Below are 25,668 nucleotides of genomic sequence, written 5' to 3'. Positions count from 1 at the left end.
ATGTTTTAGATCTTCCAGCAGTAAATGAGCAGTAGCCACCCTACAAGTATAAAATGCAGTGATAGTGTTTTTGCTGCATGCATGGCAGAAGAAAATTGTTCCTGCTCATTAGTTCACCTTCAATTCTTCAGTTGTCTTCTCCACACACCCTCCCCCTGCCTTGTGTTCCTATCCTGGATCAGAAGAAAAGGGGAGGGATGTGTCAGAAATAAAGGCATTCAAAAGGCCTGGCTAGGACAGATCACACTGTGATTCTGGGAATTGTTATTGTCTTGGAGCCAGGGTACATCTGTTAGATGCAAGCATGGGAACAATAATTAATTCAGTTATCAGAATGCAATTAATTGTTAGAAGTGCATGGATTTTTAATAGGAATAAGAAGGACAGGCTAATTTGTTTGCACTGCAAAAGTGTAATTTTTTTTTTTTTTTTTTTAAGGCAAACATTACGGTTAACTATGGCTATGGTTTTTACTGCTTCCTTTAGGTTGGCTTGCTGGACCTGGAGTTGAATCAATTGACCAAGGCCCTGTTTTTGGCTTTAGTTGCACTATCAATTGTTATGGTAACCTTGCAAGGATTTGTAGGCCCGTGGTATCGCAACCTTTTCCGGTTCCTCCTCCTGTTTTCCTATATCATCCCGATCAGGTATGTATAAGACTGAAAGAAAAATACAGATGTCTAATTTCACTGAATGTGGCTTTCTTGAAAGTTATACTCGCTTCTCTTTGTGAAGAAAATTGATCTTACCAGGAAGCTGAAGGAGAAGGTGCCAACAAATCTGCTGATTCTTGAAGGATCACTATACAGAAAACAATACTGTTGTATTTTTTTGTATAATGTTCATCTTGCTGGAGTAATCAGGATATCTAATCCTTTACTAGCATAAATGTATTAATAAGGATACAATCTTGGTATATTTGAGAATGTGGTTTAAGGAAACATGCATTTGAATGAAGTGTCAGGTGTACTTTAGAATTTGATTTCTTTAATGCCTTAAATACTGAAAATATTCCATTTCTCTGGCTAAAACGCTGACTTTATTTTTACTGCAACCATGATTAATTTAGATTGAATGCCTTAATAGTGTAGGTGCACTTTTGCAATGGTAAGACATTTAACAGGTGTAACCAAGTAGAGACTTGCCCTGAATTAATTAATTCATTAAGCATGAGCGCTCTATATTCAAATTGCAGATAAAACTGGAACAGGAAATAATATCCATCTGTGTAACTATGTCTAACATGGACAGAGAAGATGTCTAATGTGGACAGGGAAATGAGAACACTGACTCTGAAATGGATTTTTTTTCTTGAATGGGTATTGCATTTGCAAAATAGTAACACTCCTCTGATAAAATACCCGGTGTTTAGATTAAGGTGATTGTTAATTTTAGATGTTCTCTGGAACAGTTCAGTTGGGGATACTTCAGTGAGGAGCTGAAACTTAAACCGTAGATAGATTGAAGACCTATCTCCTCAGGTTTGCACGAAATATTTAAATCTCTGTAGTATTAAGAGGGGGGGAAATTATTTCATTAGGTATTTAATCTAAGCTTACTTAGTTCACATTTTTTAGGTATGTATAGCTATGTGAAGCAAACTGTTATATTTAACCAACTTGATATTCAGTGTTTCAAGGACTTAGGCTTTTATAGTACTTCCCTATTTTAAGAGTAGATTCTGTTGGGATGTTGTAGGAGGAGGTTCCAGCAAATCTGCTGGGGTTTATGGAGATCTCATTGCAAAAACTGCTTATCTTAGAACAGTTTCTACTTCTTTTGACTGGCTCCTGGTTTTATTTATACCTCCATGTTTCAATTTTGTGGTATCTTTCTAAATACTTCATATTTCTTTCTGTGATACTTTAACTGTCTTTCTGTGGTATCTTTCTAAATACTATAATTCTCTTAACTCGCTTACTGTTTGTATGATGATCCTGTTTGGGTCATGTTGTCATTCCTACCCAAGTTACTAAATATTAAGTAGTTTATCAACATGAAGGGGTAAAAAGAGCTGCATTCAAATGATGGGTAAAGTTTGCATATTGCTGAAAGATGCATTTAATCATCAAAGACATGTACAAGAAGGGGAAAAAGAATATCAGTGATTGCTTCTTGTTGTTCACTGTGTTCTTAATAAGCACATTAAGTCCAAATTTACTGAAATAGTTAAAAGACAGGTATATGTTTGTTACTGAGTGCAACAGAATTAAAAGCATATGGATGGTATAAATTTGACTATACATTGACAGTTCAACATGTGCCACTCAAAAACAAGTAACACATTTGAGCAGCTCATTTTCAGTTCTTAAGAAATTTATATACCCTAGTGGACTTGTGGAATAATTGTTTTCAAAACTAATTTCTAGGATAGGGCTAATCCAATTTTTCAATTCTATGTGAAAGATAATAAACAAAGCAGAAATATTAAGAAAATGTAATTGATTTAGTTGTGCATTGGACCATATAGTTACCCCCTTGGAAGATCAGACAGGAATCTAGCAGAGAATAATTTTTTCCACTTTAGATGTTTGTTTATTCCTGTATCAATTTTTCTTCAACTCAGATTGTATATATACATGGTCATTTTCTAGACTGTCAGCAAAATAAACAACTCCAGTCATGCTGGTGTTCAAATATAACTACACTTCTCTTCCTTTCCTCTGAATGTGTGGAAGTGACAAATTCTTAAGACTGTATTTGGAGTGTAAACTCTTGGAGTTGAAAATTACAAGATAAGTGATGCTGAAGCACCAGGTGTTGTCCTCTCTTTATTTCAAAAATAACTAAATGGGGGTAGATAATGAACTTTTCTTCACAGGTAAATGAATTGAATGTAGGAGGTTAGAACTGAATGGTAAAGGCATGCATGAAATCTGTTGATTGATGATTTTAGAGAATGCAGGATGAATCTAATTGTGGACCTTCTTTGCTGCTGTTTTTGGGTTTTGCTTTGCCGGGCAAGGAAAATCCAGGTAATCAATAAAAATAATTTTGCACAGCCAGATACGTTTGGTGAGATCACCAGAAGGGGGTGACTAACTGTTAGCAGAATGCAACTGATCTCTGTACAGCCTCTCCCATACCTAATGGAAAGACAAACTTTTTTTTTCCTCCAGGGGACAGCTACTTGTTTATGCTGCATTCTAAATACTACTGTAGGGCAGCGTTACTTAACTGTGGCTGGTAGAGCTTGTAAGGCTTCAGAAGTATAAACATGAAAACAATGTCATAAGTAAAATTGGGAAGACAATGTACATGTTCAGTAGCTTGCAAGGAATCAAGCAAAATCCAGGGAAAGTAGAAGTGGGCATGAAAAGCTTTAGCCTAGCTCTTCATGGGTTGCATGCTAGAACAGTTATGCACAGGATGTTTTGAACACCCCCACCTGCAGAAATGTTTGGCCCTTTAAAATGACAGTGTATTGACAGTGTATATTGATGCTTCCTGTGTATTGATGTTTCTTTTTCCCATGAGGAGGATGCATAGTCAAGAGAGGATCCCTACAATTTGCTTCCATACAAAGTTAATCTGTTTGAATTCCTTAAAATTTATTGAGAAAGGGGGGTAGAAATCAAATCTTTGACAGAAAGTCCAAAACTAAATAAACCTCTTTAGGATTATTTTTACCCATTCACTGATTTTTTTTTCAGACATGCTGGAATTTCTTGGAGTGTCCCACATTCCTCAAGATTTCTTCAGCTTTTTTTCAGTTGTCTCTAGCCAGGTGGAGATATTTTAAGGGACATCATAGGTTCCTCTTGTATCACTGAGATCTTGTCTATGTTATTTAGTACTTTTATCACATAGCAAGCTGAGGGGGAAAGTGCATGTCCTCAGGTATGCCCATGCTGCTGTGGTTTCTGATACTGCTGTGGAACTACTGAGGCCTGTGTTGTTCATTTTTGTTTACAAAACAGTAATATCCTGCTGTTTGTGGAGGGGGTGGCTGTTTTCTGAATGACAAATGACAAAGGACAAAACCAGCCATGCTAATGAAAAGACCCCTCAGGTTAGGGAACTTGAAGTTTTGTCATAGTCATGCTGTCTTTTACCTAGCTGCAGTGTTTAACTTTACCACTATGGTTGTAGATGCATTCTTTTTAATTTTACATCTTTTTAAGATCAGGCTTACATTTTTACCAGGAGAGTTTAATTTCCTTTTTATGCAGAAACGCAGACATTTTCCATACACATTTAAACTTCTGATACAAATCATGCGAGTACTAAGGAGTTCTTCCAACTTTTCCAGCTACTAATTTGATCAGGGTTTTTCAGTTTTAATTTAAAGCAAACAAACAAACAAAACTACCACAGGGACAGTTTCTGTATTTTTAAGTGCAAGAGAGTAGAAGAGATTTCAGTGAATGGGGTATATCCCCTCTTAACCAGCAAGTTGAAAATCCCAGTGCACGTATGGGGGCAGTCTGTCTGTTGGTATGATGCGGAAAAAGATTATCAGTCTGTTAGAGAGTCTTGTCATAAAGCAATTCTGTGCTTTCCCGTGGTATTTAGTTACAGCATCTCTCCTTCATCAGCTCACTTGAGTTAACATGATAAATTCAGAATTAGCAGCCAACGTGAAAGGAAAGGCTGGACAAGCTCCACCACCAAACGTGATCCCCACCACCATGTGATGGGATGTTACTTATTCATTGTGCAGTGAATAACTTCTACAGTGCCTTAAAAGAAAAAGTGACCCATGGAAGTCCTCTCCACCCACTCCATGAATGCAGCCAAGATATTTTTTCCAAGATAATTTTGGCTTAGCAAGCAGTGTTCAGTGAAATTACTGCCTTGCACACAGGCATGTGAGTCCAGTAGCTCTATGTGCTTCTGCTTAGCTTTTAAGAACTGTAGAGGATTTGTAAGGTGACAAGGTATTGACTGGAAATCTAATGAAAGCTGTGGTGGAAACAATGTGGTAAAAATGTGTATTGTATAGGCCGTATATTTAACAGCAGCTAAAAGTTGGATTGGCAGGGTTCTAATCAGCTATCTTTTTAGGAAAGTTTTGGTGTATACAGAATGTCTTTTGTCCTTTCATTTAAACACCCTAAGGTTCCTGGGCACTTAGTCATTCTGCAAAAATAATTTGTCCCAAACATCTGGATGGAACTCCCCTGCACTTGAGTAAAGACAGCTTGCAGGTGCTTTTTTTCCAGGTCTGCAAGAGGAACGTTTAAAGAAAATCCTTCAAGTTGTTAGTCTGGTTTTAGTGAGGTGTGGGGAAAATACTGCTAGGAGGTTTTGTATCGGAATTCATTAATAGCTAAACCAAACCCTGTCTCACGCAAACGTGAAAAAGGCAGTTTTATTCAGTGTATTGCTCTGTATTCCAAGAGTGCAGAATACTCAAAGCTGTGCAGGATTGTGATGTTTAAAAGCAGCAATAGGCTATTCTGCTTTTAATCTTACTGTTGTTTGTACTGTCCGTGTTTGAGCCTCTAACGTGTGTAACGTATAGATGTGAGAGTATCTGTATATGTGGTCTCACATATATAGACATAGCATGCATCGTATTACCTATGATGCAAAATTTCTGCTGTGGAAGCGCTAAAGAGCTACTCGTAAAGTAGTTTAAGTAATCCTTATAAACGTGTGTAAGCTTTTGTAACTCATCATGATATATAATGCCATCTGTTTAAGAGACTGAAAAACATTGTATGAAACGGGTATTTTACAAACTGATTTTGAGTTCTTTATGCAACAGGAGCTATGGTTTTTGTCTCTTATATTAAGAGCAAGACTTACCCCGTTCAGTGTGGTGCTGTACTGATGTCTAAGCTAACTCATGTGTTGTGCATTTCTTAGAATGGTTGATATTCATGCTGCATATAGAAAACACACCGTTTTGTTTTTTTTTTTAAATAAATACTTTTTAACAGATCTATTATAGTAGATCTTTTTCCTTTATAACATTGCAACATGCCCTATCTGCTCTAAGTTTCTTTATGTTTTTTAACCTCATAATATTACAGTAAGTAATGACACATTTGTCCGAAATACACTAAAAATATTCACTTTTTAAAATTATTATTGACATATTAATGACGATATTGTTGTCATGGTGAGGCTTAATCATAGAAGGCCTCTGATCTGATGAATGTGAAAAACATTTTTAATGGGAAGTTAGTTGTTATAAGTTCCTTATGTCATAGCTCTTGTGCCAAGCTGCTCAAGTTTGACATGAGTTCTGTTTGTATTGTATACTCTTGCTGTATTTTCAGCATTTAAGAATTTTTATAGATAATTTTCTTAAATCATTTTCCAGATACCTTCCTGAGACTTAAAGTTCTACCTGTGTTACAATATCTAATTACCTGTATGTGTGTTGCATGCTGCCCTTTAAAAATGTTATGTGCAGCAGTCACTGTAGTAATATGGAGTTGTTGAACATTTTTTCCCACACATTTAAGAATAAATGTGTGGGAAAGGCCTTTGCTTATTAGCATTTAAGAATAAATGTGTGGAATTGAGTCCTTTTTCAAAATTACATACGTTGTCTGGGTTTTATGTAAAGTGCTGCGTACATTCTTTGATCTTCTTTCATATGTTAACATAATAGACGAAATTTAGAAAGAAAATAAAAGTAGGCCAAGAGTCCTAGTGAGACCATTTATGAAGCAAGCAAGAACACAGATCTGACTCTTCTTGAAAGTATCAGCAGAGAAAACTAAAAGAAAAAAAAAAATCATTTTTTTTCTCCAAATAAAAGGGGGGGGTGTCATTTGAAGGAATTAAAAAATTGAGCTATCGGTTGGGTTTTATTTAAATTTTGATGAGTATTACATTTAAAAGCAGTAACTTCTGTTTGTTTTATTTGTTTAGTGCAAATAGAAGCAATAGAAATTTTCAGACTCCAAAAATAATTTTCAGTGAAGATTTAGCTTCCCAGGAATGTTAAAGTTAAAACAGATTTGTTTGGTTCTCAACCAATGTTTTCTATTTAAAAATGACTCTATATCTTTTTAACTTGTAAATAACGTGTATGTCTGTATGGTTTATAGCTGTTTCAAGCAGGTAGGGCCATGGGAAGGTTAGAAGTATGGGGAATTCGGTATTGGTTTGGTCACTGGTGCAACCCAAATATTATCTTTAGTATTTCACTTAGAAAGAAGTACTGGGAATAACGACTACATCTTAATTGCTTTATTTTAAAAATTGGTTAACACTATAAGTATATAGAGTCTCAGCGGGGCTTTCTCTTTTACTACAAAGCTTATACTTATATACAGAACTGCTGAGGAAAGTCTTACTTACCTGCCAGAGTTCAAATAAAACTATAATATATTTCTGATTCAAATTCTTCCATGAGTTTTATTAGGCATGGTATCAATTTGTTCACAAAATTCTTTGCTAAGTAACTTCATTAGATCTTGATTGCTTTTCACTGAATCATGAAAAACAGAATGTTTCTGGAGTTTCTAAATATATTTTCCTGAAACTTGCTCAATGGCCTTTGCTTATTGGCAAATTTGACTATTTTGACTAAAAAGCAAAATCAGAAATTTGCACAAGAGGACCTAATGTAGTTACCATTTAGGGAAAAATGAAATTTAGAAGTCCTGTAAATATGAATTTATTTGACCTAAACCAGTACTGATGTTTTTGAGGGAATAAAAGCAAAGATGTTTGCTTTTAGCTTGTAGTAAAAAGCAGTGTGGATTCTGAAATGTTGTGTTTATTGATTTGTTCTCAGGCTGAATTACAGAGGAATGTTGTCCTGGCTTATAGCAGAATAAATCCCTGAGTTGGATGAAAGTTGCCTTAGGTTTGCCTGCTAGGGTAACTAGTGCCAAGGATGAGAGACAAGAAAGTTCACACTATGTTCACTAAATATACCTGTTCTATGCAATAACCTCCAAGCACCTTTATTAACTTACTGTCTAGAGATTACATGTTATTTATCTTTGTAAAAATCAGTGTTACTAATGAAAAATTTGTGTCAGTGTGATCTTTATTACTTGTGCTACATATGATGCTATTTTGTGAATTTTCCTTAACTGATATGTCTGGAATCTTTTAAAATTGGATGAAATTGAAAAGTAATTGATGGATTTAAAATATTTTTGTTCGTATAATGAGGTTCTTTAAGGTCCATAAAGGGCTTATGAGAAATGATAGCTAATATTGCCAAGCACGGATAATAGCTTGGTATTGAATGAGATTGGTTTCTCCTTGTTTTAATGTATAATAGTAATTGGACATTTCAGTCAAGTATTTCTATCCATTCTTGTGAAGCTCTGTTGGAGAGATTTCCAGTTCTGAAAGCAAACTCAGTGTTAATAGGCTTCCATTATTTTTTCCGTGTTTCACTAGTGTCCATGATGTGCTAGGTGATAGCTACAATGATTTCAAAGAGAAAAAGTTGTACTAAGACAACAGACACCAAATGAAGGAAGTCAGAGCAAGATACAGCATACAAATTTTAGAATCAATACTAAAAATGCATCTGTATTCCTAATTTTTGTGTTCCTTTTATTCTTGTTTCTTGTGCTAGATAGCTACCTTGGGCTGTACTAGTCACTTTGGAGACGTTATTTCTCTGGAGGCCAGTGGTGCCAGCTTTCTGTTAGGCCTTTGCAATGTAGAGGGTATATACTCTGTTCCACTTAGGAGTACATGCTGGAAAGCTAGGGTAATTCCTAAAATACTTCCAGGGTTTGAATTATAGATTTTTCCTCACTGCTTATCAAGAGGTGTCTGTCTTTTTTTTTTTCTCCTTATCTTTCAATTAAGTTTGACAGATTGTAATTAAATTAATATAGAGCACATTCAAAACATCAAAAGATGCAAGTGAATATATGAACAGCACTTAAGCTTTGAGAGATCTCTCTGATTGGGTCTTTCCTTAGTACAGTTTTCCATATCTGGATGACTTGTACTTCTCCCCTGGTATGAGCAGCCATCTGGATTTCTTTGTGCGCGTTGTGCCTGAGGTTGCAACTCATACATATCTTGGTAGCCCAAGAATACATATCTTGGTAGCCCAGGCAAAAATAAAAATAATAAAATTATGGTCCAAATACATCTTTGACATGGGATGATGAGCAGCTTTGATCTTTCAATTAAAATAAGTTATAGCAAATGTCTAGCCATTCTTACTGTTCTCGTTTCCCTTCTTGAAAGTACACTTTGTACTTGACCAAGTAGCAGATTCTCATCCTTACGAGGAGTATATCTTTTGTCATTCCTTTTGTTACCCATTACATATGGGAGGAGATGTTACCACCACTATTACCTCAGGTAATTTACAATCACTTTGTCACTGTCATTGCAGGAGGACAGACAAAAATTGTGGCTGCGGTTTTGTTTATACTGTAAAGCAGTACTTTAGGACTGCTAAGAAAAATAAATAAATAAAAAGTATTTTAACCTCAGTATACCCTTGGACAGTTTTAAGTCATGTTATTTTAAACCTGTTATTAAATCTGGGACTCTGGCCAGAGCAAATTAGCTACAAATCATTTACATTACTACCATCCTAGCTGTCTTTTCTGTATTTCTGGTAGAGCAGAGTCAACAGAAATGAACATGTGCCTATTCCTCAGTCACTATTCCTCTCACATGGTAACCAGGAGTATGGTGAATAGCTAAAGGGAAGTAAGTGTTAGAACTAGTTTTGAGCTAGAACATTCAATTTTGGGCAGAAGCAATGTGATTTAAGTTATCTCTGACCAGCATCAGTGAAGACTTCTTTTTTATTATGACTTAGGAATACAAGGAATAAGAGCAATTAATTCTTGTGTGCAATGGACATGGAAGTATTAACAGAAAATATGCAGACACAGGGTGAATTGGAAAAAAATAAATTTATTGTGATCCTGTACTTCTGTAAATAGTAAAACTTGCTGCAAATAAAAATTTCTAGTATAGAGCCTACCCAAAGGCTACTTTTTACTGCTGGCAGTAGCAGCTCTGGCCTACATGCTATCATAGAATTTCACTGTTTGGGCACTATTCTTACTTTTCACTTGATTTCTGTAACTATATTTTGGCAAGGAAGTTGACATTGTTGATTAGCTACGGTGAGAAAAAGAAAATGACATATGTATTTGTACTTTCCTAAAGGAAAAATAGTTATTTACAAATGGAGACCTGAAGAATTGTCAATACTCCTTACAATGATATCTTTATTTTCACATCATAAAGAAAAAATAGATTTGTTTGGTCTTGCTTTTTTAACAGATTGAAACTGTGACTTGAATCTGAACTCGTTGATAAAGTGTGTAATACTGTCAATGTGTGTAAGTGTAGCAATACAAGTATATTAAGAATCTCCAAAAGAGTTGCAGTCTGTCTCATGTAGGAGATATGGTATTGCATTCATTTGTATTGTAGTAGTTCCTAAATGTCTGGGATAGAGCCTGGGTTTCTAATGTGTTATGTACTCTACAAACACTTAACAAAAATGTTCCAAAATGCTTGTTGTATGTAGTTTTACGATTATTTTTTTTCTGGTATCCTAAAAACAGCTTTGAGTTTTGCTTCTATGGTTATAACTTTCACTGCCTAATATTCACACTGATTATGGTATACATTTCCTTTGCAGTTTACGTGTGAACTTGGACATGGGTAAGGCAGCCTATGGGTGGATGATTATGAAAGATGACAATATTCCTGGAACAGTTGTTCGAACTAGCACCATACCAGAAGAGTTGGGACGATTAGTTTATTTACTAACGGATAAAACAGGTATATCAGGTTACAATTCCATAATGTAATGACTTATAAAGTTTGTAAACTTTGTTCTATATTTTAATATGTTAACGTTAAAACAGATTTATACTACTGATAATTATTTTTTTCATTTTATTTTTTCAATAAAAAATTAAGCATGTGCTTGAGAGATTTGTTGTAGTACTGCCAATGGGATTAGCTAGGCTAGTACTTATACATGAAAGTTAGTATTTGGTAGTAATCTGGTTTAATCTGGTGGGAACACTCCTGATGCAGTAACGGGACATTTCATGGCATTAGTAAGAGTACCACACATCTCTTACTCTTAAAAAAACTCTGCATTAGCGCTTAAGATGCACCCTATTCTTCTGCACCTTATTTCTACTGCAATATTGTATAATTGTAACAGTTAAGAACAGCCTTCAAGGGAGAAAGTCATCTTGTAAACAAGTCATAAGATCACATCTTAAAATGATATCTGTTATTCCCATGAAATTAGATGCTGTTTATTTTATAAAGACCAGTTCTAGAGCTGCCGTATGATTTCATCTTCTTAACTGTAATATATTATTGTACCTGACGTGGTATATTGGAAAACCTGGTCCCTGCTAGGATCAGAAGACAAGTAACTGTGTGAAGAAGTGATAGCTTGCTCTATTCTGCTGTCTACCATTATGTCTGAAGCTTGTGACAGTCTTACCATGCTCTTAAGTCTTAGAAGTATTGAGGGATTCTTAGAATTTATTTCAGAAAACATCATAATAAATTACAAGTTCTTTAGCAAATGCGGTGTTTTTTCTCCTTTCTTGGTTCTTTCTGAGATTCAATAAATCAGTTCTGGCAGACATTCTGTTTTTTTAAGAAGCTGAGTTAGACTAAGTTCTGAAATGAGAAAGCTGTTTTTCAAACAGCTGAAGAAATGTTTTAGTGGTTTTAAGTAAAATCTTCAAAATGGTGAGATGGTTTGGAGGTGGTTTCCACTCTGTTATGCTGTTCAGAAAGCTTAATACCCAGTTCACAGCTTTTTGCTTGAAATAGGTCCACATTCCCTCCTGTGCTGAACACTTCCAGTAATATTTTGAAATGAAACATGTATTTCATATATTGTCATATTTTGAAAATGTGTTTCTTCTTATTCTATAGGTACATATGTAGACTTATATGCTGCTGAATGCTGTTCTTCTGTTTCGTAAAACAAAAAGACAACTGCCATCTTTCTTAGCATATAGAAAAGTATTCCTAATTATAGTGTGGTAATTTTTCAAAGCAAATGAACAATTATTTTAACAAGTTTTATTTCAGTTACCTAATTATTTGCATTCTGTTTGAAACTGCTTATTGATTTTAATTGCACCTTTCATCATGATAATTTATGTAACTTCAGGAGTGCTGTCTCATCATAAGCTTAAAATATGCAATTTGCAGCATATGTTTGGAAAAAGGAAAGTATGTTCAAAAATAATAAATTTTCAAAACCGTGCAGTAGAGTTCATTTGCCCAAAGGACTACTTTGTAAGCAAAGACAATGTATACTAAAACTTTTCTGATAAATACTCCAGTTACCGTACCAAACTAGAAATTTGGCTCATTTTAGCAGTCTGCTTACAGTTACAGACTGCACTGAAAAGTTTAAGAAGTTAACAGTAAAATGCCAGTAGTTTATTCAGTCAACTTTACAATCCTGAAATTATATTATACAATGCAGGAAATATATTCTGACCCTGTCTGGTGACCAGTTTATATCGTAAAGAATCACTGTGCTGTGTTCTTTTCCTCAAACTATGTACCTACTACCCAGTTTAAAAAGTAAAAATAAAAAATAATAAGCTACAATTCTACTTATAGAAAAACAACTGATAAAGTTAACCTAAACAACAGTAGTTAAAAATAACTTTATTAAAAAAAAAAAAAAATCTAATAACATTAAATTTAGTGGGACTGGGTTTTTTAAAGTGAAAATAGTTATATTTATAAAATTTATAAAATTTTGAAAGGAAACACTTCATAGACTTGTATACATAAGAGAAACAACCTTGTTTTCTTCTAATTGTTTTTTTTTTTTTTTTTTTTTTTTTTTCCAAGCCGCATCATGCCACTTGCAATCACAGTAGTTCTGTTTAATTTTAAGAAGCACTTGTGTTCTGGCCTTTCAGAGTGCATACTTGAATGGGGCTAAATAGACAAGTGTAAAAAGGCTTTAGCAGCAAATGTGTTTACATACAGTCTGGAAGATTGCTAGCATTCAGCCTCAAAGGCTTTTCAGAGCATTGAAGTCTATTGAGTTCTGGATGGAGGTCTGAATCTGTAAGTTAATGATATAAAAATGAATGTAAAAACAGTGTTCTAGGGCAGTAGTTACCAAATGTTTTGCACTAACAGGCAGCCTATGTGCTTTTACTCAAGTGTTAGAGGAAAGCTGAGGTATCTGGAAATAAGCCTGGAGTCCAGCAGAGTTGACAAGCTTCAGAAAACTGGCCATGGCCTTCCAGACCGTGCTTTTCTTCAGACCATCGTACGAAGCACTGCTCAATTGTCTTAGTCTTAAATGTCCTGTAATTTTTAAACTTCTTACATTTAGGCAAACTTGCAGCCAATGTGCAATACATGATATACCTGAGTGTATCAGTAGCTGCTTCCAGTTTCCTTCCTTGATAAATATATTTGGTCTTATTCTGCATTTTATCATAAATGTAAAGCATCTTTTTAGGTAATGAACAGGTTCTGTACAGTTAATCCAAGATTGCTATTGCATGATTATACACTGTTCATGAGAGCTGGTTTCAGTACTTTCATGCTTGAATTTCCAGCTATAATCTTACAAACAAGTTGATTCTGTTCTTCTTAAGCCCACTTAAGGCTTGGCTGTTCAGAGGAGAGAGACAGTTTTGTAGTTGTCTCTCCGAGTAGGTGCTATTAAAAAGTGGGACTAAAAGGCTTATCTTCTTAAGTGTAAACAAGCAAATCTTTTCTCAATATTGAAAATAAAAATACAGAGAACAGTCTGCAAAAATCTTATACTCTGGTCCAAGCTTCGCTGGAAATGATTGAGAATTAGCTGTTGAGTCTAAGGAGCATTGCCTTACTAACATAATTGCAAGGTAGTTCTTTGTATGATTGTAAATTGGGTTTGTGCTTCATCAATAAGCTTTTTGACAAGAAGCGTCCATCACAGTGGCTCTCTCATTTGCCACAGTAGAATAGAAAATGAAGTATCCCAATAATTGCATTATAGTTTCCTTATTGTGGGACAAGAAAGCAATGTGGTATAATTAGGTTTGATTGGAGTGCATGTTTCCGGTAAGATCTGAAATTAATGATGTTGCTATAGTGACACATCTGCGGCCACCAGTGCGTGAAACATAAAGTAATTCATTCGACAAGAGAAGACATCTGTTAACTGCAAGGATGCAGAGCATATTGACACTGACCAGAAATACTAGACGTTATGTGATAAATGAACAAATGATGCTGAAACAGGAGGACAGATAATTTGTACTTAATCTGCTGGGAGAACTTTAATCTTCTCACTGGTTGCATTTGACAATGCCATTGTTTAAAGAACAATGCTGCAGAGAACTCATAAATTTTAAAACTTAACTCAGGGTGCAGCCTATTAAAGCAATACATTAATTCCTTTGTTAGGGAGTTTTTATCTTCATGTAGAACAAAGCCATTACTAAAAACACCCACTAAAACAACAGGTTTTTTAGGACTCACATTTTAATTATAGCATCCATTACCCAAAATGCCATGTTGTTTGGACTTGAATCACATATAAGTTTGACAGAAAGGAGTCATCTGTTATGGGGCGGGGGGCAGCTACAAGGGGGAGCTATTTCCAGTTGTTTCCAAGGGCAGCTGGGCATGGTATCTAATCCTCTTCAGTGTATAAAAATATTTTAATCTCAAAAGAAAAATAAAGGTATTTGGCAATATTTTTTGAATATTTTTGTTGCTTGGGATGTGGGATGGCAAGCCTTCTGCCATTCACGACAACTTCCAGCGTATTCAGCTATAACAAATGCATACAGTTTTCCAAGCATAGTTATTTACTAATGCATACGCTAGTATTTGAGTTCTGTAATTAACATTTTAGAGGGTGTTTGGACCAAATGAGATACTTAACAAATATAATAGTTGAACAGATGCATAGAGCAATGTGATTCTTGATTTTCTCGGAAAGTCTTGTTAGAGGTTGGTATATGTAGGCATTTTCATTAAATGTGCCTAATGTAACGGACTATTAGAATAGTGAATTTCATTAATTATTTCTGAAAAATTATCTTTTAAGGTATTCTTAAAGACTATTGAGTCTTTTTCTGTTTAACATAAGCTACCATAGTAGAAATTAAAAATAAAAAAATAAATACTGGTGAAGTAATCTCTCCTCACTTCACTTTGATGCATACATATTTACACAGTTAACTTTGTCTGATCTCTGTCTCCATGATTTTAGTACCACTGAGGTTGCTGTTGAGTAGAGCACACTAGAATAGAAGGCTTTTATCGTGAGATACTCTGGGAAGCTTCAAGATATGCATTCAAGGTAGATCAGTCAAAGGAACCCTTACTTTGTGGCCTCAGTTGGACACCCATCTACTGAAAATCCATGGTGTATCCAATGAATATGAATGTTGCTCTGAAAGGCTCATATCAGTAGGAAATAGCTACTGCTATTCTTAACCATGCCAACGATACGAGTGCTGTTACCTTCAGCCCAGCAAAGATAAGCAAATCTCAGCTCTTTTTCACCTTTATTCCTAGCAGGTTGTAGGTTACCCTGGGGTTTGGCTTGAGCTTTTATGGTGGGTAGGTTTATGGCTTTTGTTCATAAGTGGAGCAGTTGAGTGAGCAGACGTATGTGTTTACCATGAGTTTTTAAATTTTCCTTTTGTAATCTTATGAGGTTGTATTTGTTCTAAGGTTCAGAGAAAGAGTATCTGCCTCCAGATTGTTGCCAACAGTTTCATTATTAAGAGTGTTGAGCTGAATTTCCCTTAAAGTTTCAAAAGAACTGTTCAATTTTGCGCTGAGTTTTTATCTAAGAAAATAGCTCAGTCAAAGAATTCCGACTTTCTTAAAGGTTATTCACCTTCTCAATTTCTGATACAGTTGCTAATTCTTCTGTTGTATGTATTTTCTTGTTGTTTTGTTGTTGTTGTTTTTTTTTCTTTTTAGATTGCTGCTATTAGTCCCAGTTACCATACAGTAATGTAGGATCAGATAGATCTGCATCTGCTTCTCAAAACAAAAACAAGAACAACAAAACCAAAAAAACTCTGTAGCTCTGTTGTGAATCACATCTGTTGCCACCCAGGGAATGATGCCTTCAGGACTTTTTCCTTAGAAATTAATTTTGTCTTTGCCTGCTTTACTCTGTGTTTAATGATACAATTTTAGACCAAAACCAACAAAACCACCACCAACAACAAAAAAACTCTTGGATTCATTAAAGAACATCCTAAATTTTTCTTCAGCAATTGTATCCTAACGTTTTGTCAGGATATTTTCCTTGTGTAGTAACTAACTGTATAGCAGAGCAAAGAATATGTGATGTTAGTTGGAGATCACACATTGACTAGCATAATTTCTGTTTGTTTGTTTGTTTTTTTTTCTAAAGTAGTTTTATTTATTCACTAACTTCATATTAGCAGTGTCCTCAAAGTGTGGAACTGATATGTAAGCATTTAAAAAGCATTATTAAAAATAGAAAGCTCTCATACTGTTCTTCAGTACTTTTATTACTTTGAGCAGACTATAAAAATGGCTCAGTTTTGGGTTCCTTTTCATTCCTAAATGAGGCTATATTAAAAAAAAAAAATCATTTTCTCCACGTTTGAAAGGCTTGCATTTTCGTGAACAAAGTAAAAGATTAATTGTTTTGTCAAGGTGTATTAGTTTTCTTCTAGAAGACTACAATTTAAGAACTGCTTCTTAAGTTGTAACATGATTGATTGGCATTAGGAAATATTTGGACCAAGTTATTGGTGATGTTTTCATCCTTTCTGGTGTTCCATTCATTAAAAGAATGTAGAAGTAAATTCTTAATTTTCACATATAGGAAAACTTTTAACTTCCATTTAGATGACTGGAAAATGTGTATTTTGATTTATTTTTACAGAAATTTAGGGTAATTATTCATTTATAAATGCAGCTACCCATGTTTCTCTAACAGTGCTTCAGATGTATTGTGTCTATTGTTGAAAGTGTAACACTAGTCTAAAAAAAAAAAAAAAGAGCAAAAATTGTTTCTTTGGGGTTTTGTTTTCATTCTTTTTTATTAGAATTTTGAATAGCTAGTACAGGTATTTTTGCAGCTTGCTTTCATATGCCATAGATGTTTCCTATTACTATAGCTGATAAAATGGAAGGATGTTGACTGTATAAGTAATGCATAAGATCTGAGTATTAAATCGTGATTGCTGGAATGTTTAACCTTGTCTTTATAAATCGTTTTCCCTTGCTCATTTTTCGTGAACCTCCTTCCCTGGCTCCTGATTCTTGCAAGATAGGAAAATCCATACTTTTCTACTCTGAAGCTTTTCTTCTCTTCTTGCTGAGATGGGAGGCAGGAAGGAATGACACAAATTTTCCATCTACCTTTCCCTCACTACACATGATTTGGAGTTGGACGGATTTAGTAATGTCAGAGGAAATAATCTTTCCATATAATAATCGTAGAGCCAATTTTTTTTTTCTCTGTTTTCCCAAGCAGCAATTACAGAACTAGTGGGAAACAGATTTGACAGTTGCCTGCTGTCTCAAATTTTGAGTGGCATTTTGTTCCCCAACTCCTAGGGAGCATTTATTTTAATTCAAAAATTGGCAAAGTTATGGGCAGTGAGAAGATGTTCGCATGCCTGGAAAGTAACAAATGTTATGCAGATTTATTTGGAAATTTCTTGCAATAAACAACATCGAAAAAAGTACTTTGTTTTTCTGTTTTTGTTGTGTTGGATTTTTGTTTGTTTGTTTTCTTTTCTTTTTAAATGGAGATTTTAATTTCTCATGATTGCAAGTGGAAACTTCCCTGTTTCTCATCTGCAAACTGTAGATTTTTTTTTCTCTTAGCCCACAATTACAGTCATAAATGTAAACAAATTTAACAAACAATATTTGAATAAAAGTAAAGCTTGTAAAGGCAAAACAAGAAATCATCATGGACTTAAATGATGACTATAAAAACAAGCTCTTCTTATCCCTTGTATAAAAGTAGTTAAAAGTTTCTGTCTTCTAATTGTGGAGATCAAGAACTTTATCTTCATGGGCTGTTTCCCAGCCTTGGGAATATTCTACTTCTCATATATATTTTTTATAATGTTCACAGAATCACAGAATAATCTAGGTTGGAAGAGACCTCCAAGATCACCGAGTCCAACCTGTGACCTAACACAAACAAGTCCTCCACTAAACCATGTCCTCCACTAAACAATGTTACGCATTTTGTGAAGAAATTATGTATTTCATATAAACCTTGTTTTAAATATTTTTCTAAATTCAAATGGTAAGACTGTGGTAAAAAATCCTGAACAACATGTAAGGAAAAGTGAATGGAAAGTGCAGTTTTAATGGTAGAGAGGGAAGGGGGAATATATTTGGAATGATCATCTAATGGTTTGATGGTACAACAATTGAAGTGTCACCATATAGATATTACTGGAATTTAGGAGTGTTAGACATATCAGATATAACTGAGGAAGACATGACTTTTACAACTTTACTGAGTCTTCCAAAATTACTAATAGTTCTAGCCCTATTAGATGCATAAGCTGGATGCTAACTATCCAAACAGTTCTGTTTTCCACACAATGGAGAGAAGTAACCTACTCACTTCCTGTGGCTTGTGTTTTTAAGCATACTGGGATGAAGACATTAAATAGTTTATTCTGCAGTTGTTATTTGTAGATAATTTTAATATCCTTTGCATTAAAATTATTGTAAAAGCTTCAATAATGGCACTTTTAGTATCATGTTGTGTTTATTATCATCAGGATATTGTCACATTTATGGTTTTTGATAACCCAAGACTTTGTGGTTAATTGCAGTAAAAGTTTTTTGTACTAAATGAATTCCCCTTTGTCTGAGATAATTATAGAAATAGTTTTTTAGGAAGGGCCATTATCAGGATAATATTTTGTGAGTTTACCATGGGAAGCTAGGTGACCTCTTTTTGCCTGATGTGCTTCATCTTGGAAGCCTGAACCTTCTACCTTTCTATTAAGAGTTTTTCCAAACCCAGGGATGCGAACAGTTGGCAGAGATGGACGCAAAGTGTCAGTCTGTGACTGACACCCTGTAGTTTCTCACAAATGCAAAGTGTGTTCTGAAAACACTGGTTTCATTCATTCTGCCTTATTCCAGTTGGAGACTAAATCTGTCAAATTTGGAAGTGACGTTCGTTGTTAATCACTTATTCTAGCTAACACTGAATGTGCCTGCTTGCTAGCATGTCTGCCTTTGTACATGAGGTGCTGGATTCCTGTATGAATGGTTTTTTATTTTCCTTTAGCATTTCTGATACATGGTGCAAACTGTAGCACTGATGTTTGAGAGTTTTTTCCATATACTACATTTTCTGTGTTTTATACTAAGGGAAATGATTTTGTGTCTTTCTAGCTTTTACGTTTAGTTGCATTGGCAGAATCAGGCTGAAGGTGGAACTAGTGATTTCTTCCAGTATGACTAACTCTGATCTTTCTGCACAAACATTACTTTAATTAACTAAACTGATGCTAACTTATGATTCATTCCTTCTTTCCAAGAGAAAGACTGGGGCTGAGGGGTGGAGTGTTGTGGCCTTCTCATGGTATTTTTTTTGCTGCTTTGTAATGCGCTTCTTCATTGCAGGAACGCTTACACAGAATGAGATGATATTTAAGCGTCTCCACCTAGGTACTGTGTCCTATGGAACAGACACAATGGATGAAATTCAGAGTCATATTATAAACTCTTATTCACAGGTATCTCATTTATAAATTATTTACCTTTAATACAGAGATATTTTTTAAGCACTGAAGCATTGTTGTTGGTCCTGCCTAAAAATTTGAGATGTTATGAAAATTCTTCCATTTGTAGATCTCTCTTAACTGATAGGATGAAAGGGGGAAGTGAGACAGTATGTTGTTCTCTCCTGATTCTAAAGTTTCTCATAACACCCACTTTATGGAGTTTACTTTTCTATTCCCCACTCTCAGGAATCTGTGTTAACTTGTCTGTGCAATGCAGTTTGTCTTCTGCCAAATCATCTCAGAGTAAACTACTCATTGTTGAGACTGCAAATTACGGGCAAATGACCAGAACACGACAAACAGTAATTAAATCTTTGAAGATACAGTCATCAGCAATAGACATTGAAAACCACATTAATTGGCATAACCAAAAAGTTGTTTTTTTTTTTAAAAAAAAAAAAAAAAAGTTGGCAAAACGAAGACATATATAAAAAGATATTTTAAAACAAATCAATATCATTTTAGAGAAATTTAAGATTGCAAATGGCATAAACCAGGGGGAAAAATGAAAACTCTCTAACTCTCTTCTGGTTGAGAATGAAGTGTTTGGTCTTCCTGTGATATATGAATACTTGACCTAGGAAGAGAATTGTGACTCTTTGTCTGTCTGTGGCTAAGTTGTGGAGTGGAGGAGGATCAAGTTCTGCAAACACTATTTGCATTTCCCATATATGTAAAGTATCAGGATTCCTTCTGCAGGCCTTTCTAAGGACCTGATTCCATTCTGGGATTAGGAAGTTTTTTATTATTATTTTTATTTCTATTCTTTGAACCAAACAACAACAACAAATTGATATAGGAACAAATAAGTGCTATGTTAATTAATGTTTTCATATGTTGCATACAGTGTGATAATTAAGACTTTATATATAAATTATATCCCATAGTTGATGTGGATACAAAACATCATTGTCTGACCAGTTAAGTTTGTAGACTGACCCCCTTATCTGTGTCCTCATTTTCTCTTGTAAAAGGATTGACTGTAGGATCAACAGTTAGCTCAGGTTTTTAGTTATACAGATCTTTTTGAACTGTAGCTTCCTTATTTTTTGATTCTTTAAAAACAAAAACCAAAAAGTTTGACACCAATTTGTTAATACTCTGTAGCATTTTGGAAGAGAGGCAGAAGGGAAAGCAGTGACTAAACAGTGTATATTAGTTTTCAGTCTGCAACTTGAATTTCTATCTGTAGCAATTGATAATATTAACTGACAAACTTCAGCAGACACACTTAGGACTGACTGAGTTTGAAGACTGGGCACCAGTCTTCTTGTAGAAAAGGCACATTCATTAACACCTCTCATTTATTTAGGTTAAATATTCTATCTGAAAAGAATGGCATAATTTCTGGAATTCTTACTTGCTTTAAGGTTTTACTGTTGTAGTTTGTTGTAGAATTTAATAAGTGGTACCCATGGTTAATTATTTTTTTAATTACTGTAACAGATTTGGCACTGAATTCTTTAAAAGAAGAAATGCAAGGGAAGCTTTATTTCCCTGAATTGTGGGAAAGGATTTCCCAAGTTTATGTTAGCAGTTCTTAAATGATGAAAATTACTTTTTTGGAACTTCCTTTTTTCAGCTTTATATAATACTGCTTAATGTTTAAGTAATACTTTAATTATGTGTGATACTAGCAACTATTTAAAACAGAAAAATGAAGGAGTTTCTTTAACAAAACAAGCAACTATTAAACAGTTGCTTCAATCTCAAAACTATAGTGAGTTTTTTTTATTCAATCTATGATAATAGAGGCTGCCAGTTAGCTAGGCAGTGGTTCTTGTGTGACATTGATTTTATCCCTTGTTTGTGTTCTGTTTTATTATTACAGTGGACCTACTAGACTATTGTCATCTTAATGTAACACACAAATCTATTATAACCTGATTATATTTCCCCACTGGAAGCATTTTGTGATAGAGGGCATAATCTTTAATGGAATTTGTGTGAAATTAAATTATACAAGCATCAATAAACATAACATAATTCAGGAGGAGTAAATCAGCTTAATTTATTTGCGGCTGTAATGGCATCAGCGTTAGCAGAATGCAAATGCCGAGGTTTAAAGCAGTAGCTGAAAAGCAGTGCCAGATGAGCAGAAAGTTAAACCCTTTATTAGACAACACTGTAATTTGATGGGCAGAATGTTCACGGTTCAGCAGATTACAGTCAGGAGGAAAAAACGCATGGTTTCTGAAGAGGTTTTCTGAGTTACCAAAGAATCTTCTGTTCACTCCAGGGTAGAACTGCATATATATTTAGATATATAGATAGATAGATTTCCTATATTGACTGCAAAAACAAACAAATAATAAAACAGTTGCTTTCAACTAATTATAAACAGAGTATTTTCTTAGACAAATTCAATCATGTACGTGACTATTTGTGAAGGATAACTTAAAGTAGTGTTAGTGTTAGTATAATATGATCCTCAAATATGTGTCAAACTATTATTTTGAAGGATTATTTATGATATTATTGCATTTTGCTAAGGAAGAACAAATTCCAACCTGCAGCAAAAGCAACTACCCTTCAAACTGTCTTAGTTTACAAATAATGTAGAAATCACCTAGGTTTAAAACTTAATCAGTGATATTTTTATCATAATTTTTATGCTTAATGATATTTGCATTTGTTCTTTTATTCCATACCAATGTGCTGTTTAAAATGCCAAAGATTTCGGTCAAAATGTAAAGGGAATTTTTTTTTTCAATATTAAATTGTGGAATATAAGTTTCCAGCCTCTGGATGTACACAGATGACAGAATAAAGGAGAAAAGGAAACAAAAGAAAAAACACCCTTGCAGTTCTGTTCTGATGTTTCTAAAGTGATCCAGTTTGTTGCTGGCTTCAGTACTTTTCTGAAATAATGCATAGGAGGTAAAGTACATAAAAGGATTATTGTGTGATGGATCACTGGAAAAGGTAGATTATGAATTAAGGAAACGGGGTTTTCTGCAGAACCTGGTCAGCCTATTCATTTTATTGGTTACTTGTTTTAACTTTGCATTTTTCAATTACCTGCTGTTTGAATTCTCTCATTGAAATTAAATATAAGTTCAAGACAATGGTTATGCATTAGTTCTAGAGAAAAGTAGATGAGGGTTTTTATGAATCACTAACTGAAAGAGTTAACAGTAGTTTTTATGAAATAAATACTTACTATCCTTATAATTCATCACCCTTTGTAAAGGGAAAAACCAGATATAAATCAGAATTCATGTTTTCTTTCTATTAAACTTTGTTTTACTGTTCATTGTGTTGGGTCTTAAAGGTGCATTCTCAGAATAGTGGAAGCAATGTAAGTTCAACACCATCTAGGAAACCTCAGTCTTCTGCACCCAAAGTCCGCAAGAGCGTCAGCAGCCGAATACATGAAGCAGTGAAGGCTATTGCACTGTGCCACAATGTGACCCCAGTTTATGAATCACGTGCTGGTGTGTCTGGAGAAACAGAATATGCAGAGGTGGATCAGGACTTCAGTGATGAAAATCGAGCTTACCAGGCTTCCAGCCCTGATGAGGTTAGTATGCAAGGGCAAAAAAATTAATCTCAGCTAAAAAACAGGATTCACAAAGTTAAAAAGAACAGAACTGTGAAATACAAGTGTTTTGGGGTGGGGTTTCTTTATACTTCCAATAATCTGGTTTTACTTCCTTTACTGCTATAGGAAAGATCTAGGTTATATAAAGGTGGTTTGAATTATTTGACTAAGAGGTCTGTGAAGTTAATGCTTTGGAATCGATACTGCGTTGAGTATCAGACTTAAAGTTATTAGGTGTATTCGTCTATGCGGTCTACAACTTCCTCTCAAGTGGGTGTGGAGAGGCGGGTGACCTATTCTCCATAAACACCAGTGATAGGACCCGTGGGAATGGGGTGAAGCTGAGGCAGGAGAAGTTCAGACTAGGTATCAGGAGGAGATTTTTTACAGAGAGGGTGGTTGTGCACTGGAACAGGCTCCCCAGTGAAGTAGTCACTGCACCAAGCCTGTATGAATTTAAGAAACGTTTGGACTGTGCACTTAGTCACATGGTCTAAACTTTTGGGTAGACCTGTGCGGTGCAAGGAGTTGGACTTGATGATCCTTATGGGTCCCTTCCAACTCGGAATATTCTATGAATCTATGATTCTCAAAACATTAATTCATGTATGGATCATAGCACAGATATTCAAAAGAGAATATGAAACTCAGCTTTGAATGATAGACAGGCAGGTACATTAGCTAGTGACACTACCAATTAGTGGAATATACAGACTCTTAACAGGAAAAAAAAGTCCAAACCTCAAGTACTCCTGCAGAAAGGCTCGTGAGCTTACTTACCTTAGGTAGCTGCATTATCTTGAGGGTTCAGTCAAAACTTCATGAAGTGTGGAACAAACTTAAAACCCTACTTGAGTGAAATATGCATTTGCCTTCCATTGAAATCCAAATCTGAAACAAATTCTATTGCTTTCAATAGACCTGAGTTATTATTCTGAGTAGTCATGTTTTGGGACCTGAATTAGTTACGTAAAATTCAATCCAGAAAGATCTTACGAGGCAGAGACAAAATTCAAGTTTCAATATATTGCAGAGTAAGCATAAAAATAATTCTGATCCACTGACATGGATATGGGTGTACTCTTGAAAACAGAATATTTAGAAGTCAGATTGCTTCTTAAATTGAACAGGTTGAAGGGCATCTTTGTTTTAAAGAAATTCTAGCAGTGTTTGAAGGTTGTATATTCTGTTGGTGGTATAGCCACTTAGTCATAATCAAAAGACGGTTTTCACAAGATATGAAGAAGGAGTTGTATATGTGAAAGCCTGTATACTTTTCTAACTGTACAAGTTGACTTAATACCAGGTAATATTTCTTCCACAAACATGATCTTACTACGGCTTCACTTGTTATTTTTGGTATACATTTGGTTTACATTTTTAGTATATCACCATATGTAACATTAGCACAATTTTAACAATTCAAACTGCAAACTAATTGCTAAAAGAAACAAGTTTATAACAAGTGCTTTTAAAAATTAAATAAAATGAAGACCTTCTCAATATTGTACTGAACAGACAATTATATCCACTTCCAGTAGTTGATGGTATCAAGGGATTGCAGAATGTAAAGAAATGACTGGTTCTAAGAGATTAAAAAGCAGCAGATAGAACATCCATTTTAAAAATAAACTGTAGGTAGGACTTGAGCACTTTGACTAAAATCAATAATCCATAATATTGTGTGTGGTGTTATATAACACAGGTTTACCTACAATATGAGTTGAGAATGTTGGAAGTGCATTTGTTTATGACAGAGATACTGTCAATATAATCTGTTATTGTATCTGCATAATGTTTGACTTAATATTTGCACACGTACAATTTTTCATATGCATATATAATCATATTCACTAAATGTATTAGTGTAGTGAGCCTGCAAGGTACCACTAAATATAATGGAAGATGTAATCACAGCTAAATATTAAGTAAACCCTTCAGCTTTAACAGACAAAGGTGAAGAGATGTGCAATTAAGAGAAATGGTGAGTTTTTTCACACACTTCTCTCTGTGTTTTTTTAATTCATCCACTTGTTTGGAATCTGAAAATAATGCTGTGAATAGCAATTCTCCTCCAGTATTTGCTAAAGGAAACAGCTGTAAGACTTGAGAATTATGCAAGTGGTGCCCTGGGAAGACAGTAAAGGATTTGACCTTCGAAAAAGGAAAGGAAAGTTGATAAAGTGCTTAGATGACAGATACGGGGCTCGGGGTGAAAAGCAAAGTGGAAGAGGAAGACAGCAACAAAGAAACTGTTAGTACTTTAAGGGAGAGAATGTACAGGTATTTTTAATAACGATTTTTTTATCCTGAACTCATCCATTCAAAGTATATGCAAGTGAAATGAAAATCTTGCAACACACTTCAGAACAGACAGCATTAAATTTCATTTTCAAAGATGTTTGAAACTACTAAAAATATTATATTGAATAG

The 25,668-nt window shown here is 34.6% G+C and overlaps 1 protein-coding gene across 2 annotated transcripts in view; it reads left to right on the top strand.

Moving 5' to 3' along the window:
• The window catches only part of ATP9B (ATPase phospholipid transporting 9B (putative)), a 175,543-nt gene that overhangs the window by 121,787 nt on the left and 28,088 nt on the right, over positions 1-25,668 (top strand). For both annotated transcript variants that reach the window (XM_035316839.1, XM_035316838.1), the window contains exons 13-16: positions 487-647; positions 10,556-10,698; positions 19,531-19,643; positions 22,966-23,214. In XM_035316839.1, the coding sequence (XP_035172730.1) occupies positions 487-647; positions 10,556-10,698; positions 19,531-19,643; positions 22,966-23,214 (666 nt within the window). The remainder of the gene's footprint in view (positions 1-486; positions 648-10,555; positions 10,699-19,530; positions 19,644-22,965; positions 23,215-25,668) is intronic.

The sequence above is a fragment of the Oxyura jamaicensis genome, chromosome 2, assembly GCF_011077185.1.
Source record: "Oxyura jamaicensis isolate SHBP4307 breed ruddy duck chromosome 2, BPBGC_Ojam_1.0, whole genome shotgun sequence".
Classification (NCBI taxonomy): Eukaryota; Metazoa; Chordata; class Aves; order Anseriformes; family Anatidae; genus Oxyura; species Oxyura jamaicensis.
This window is presented reverse-complemented; position numbering and strand designations above follow the sequence as displayed.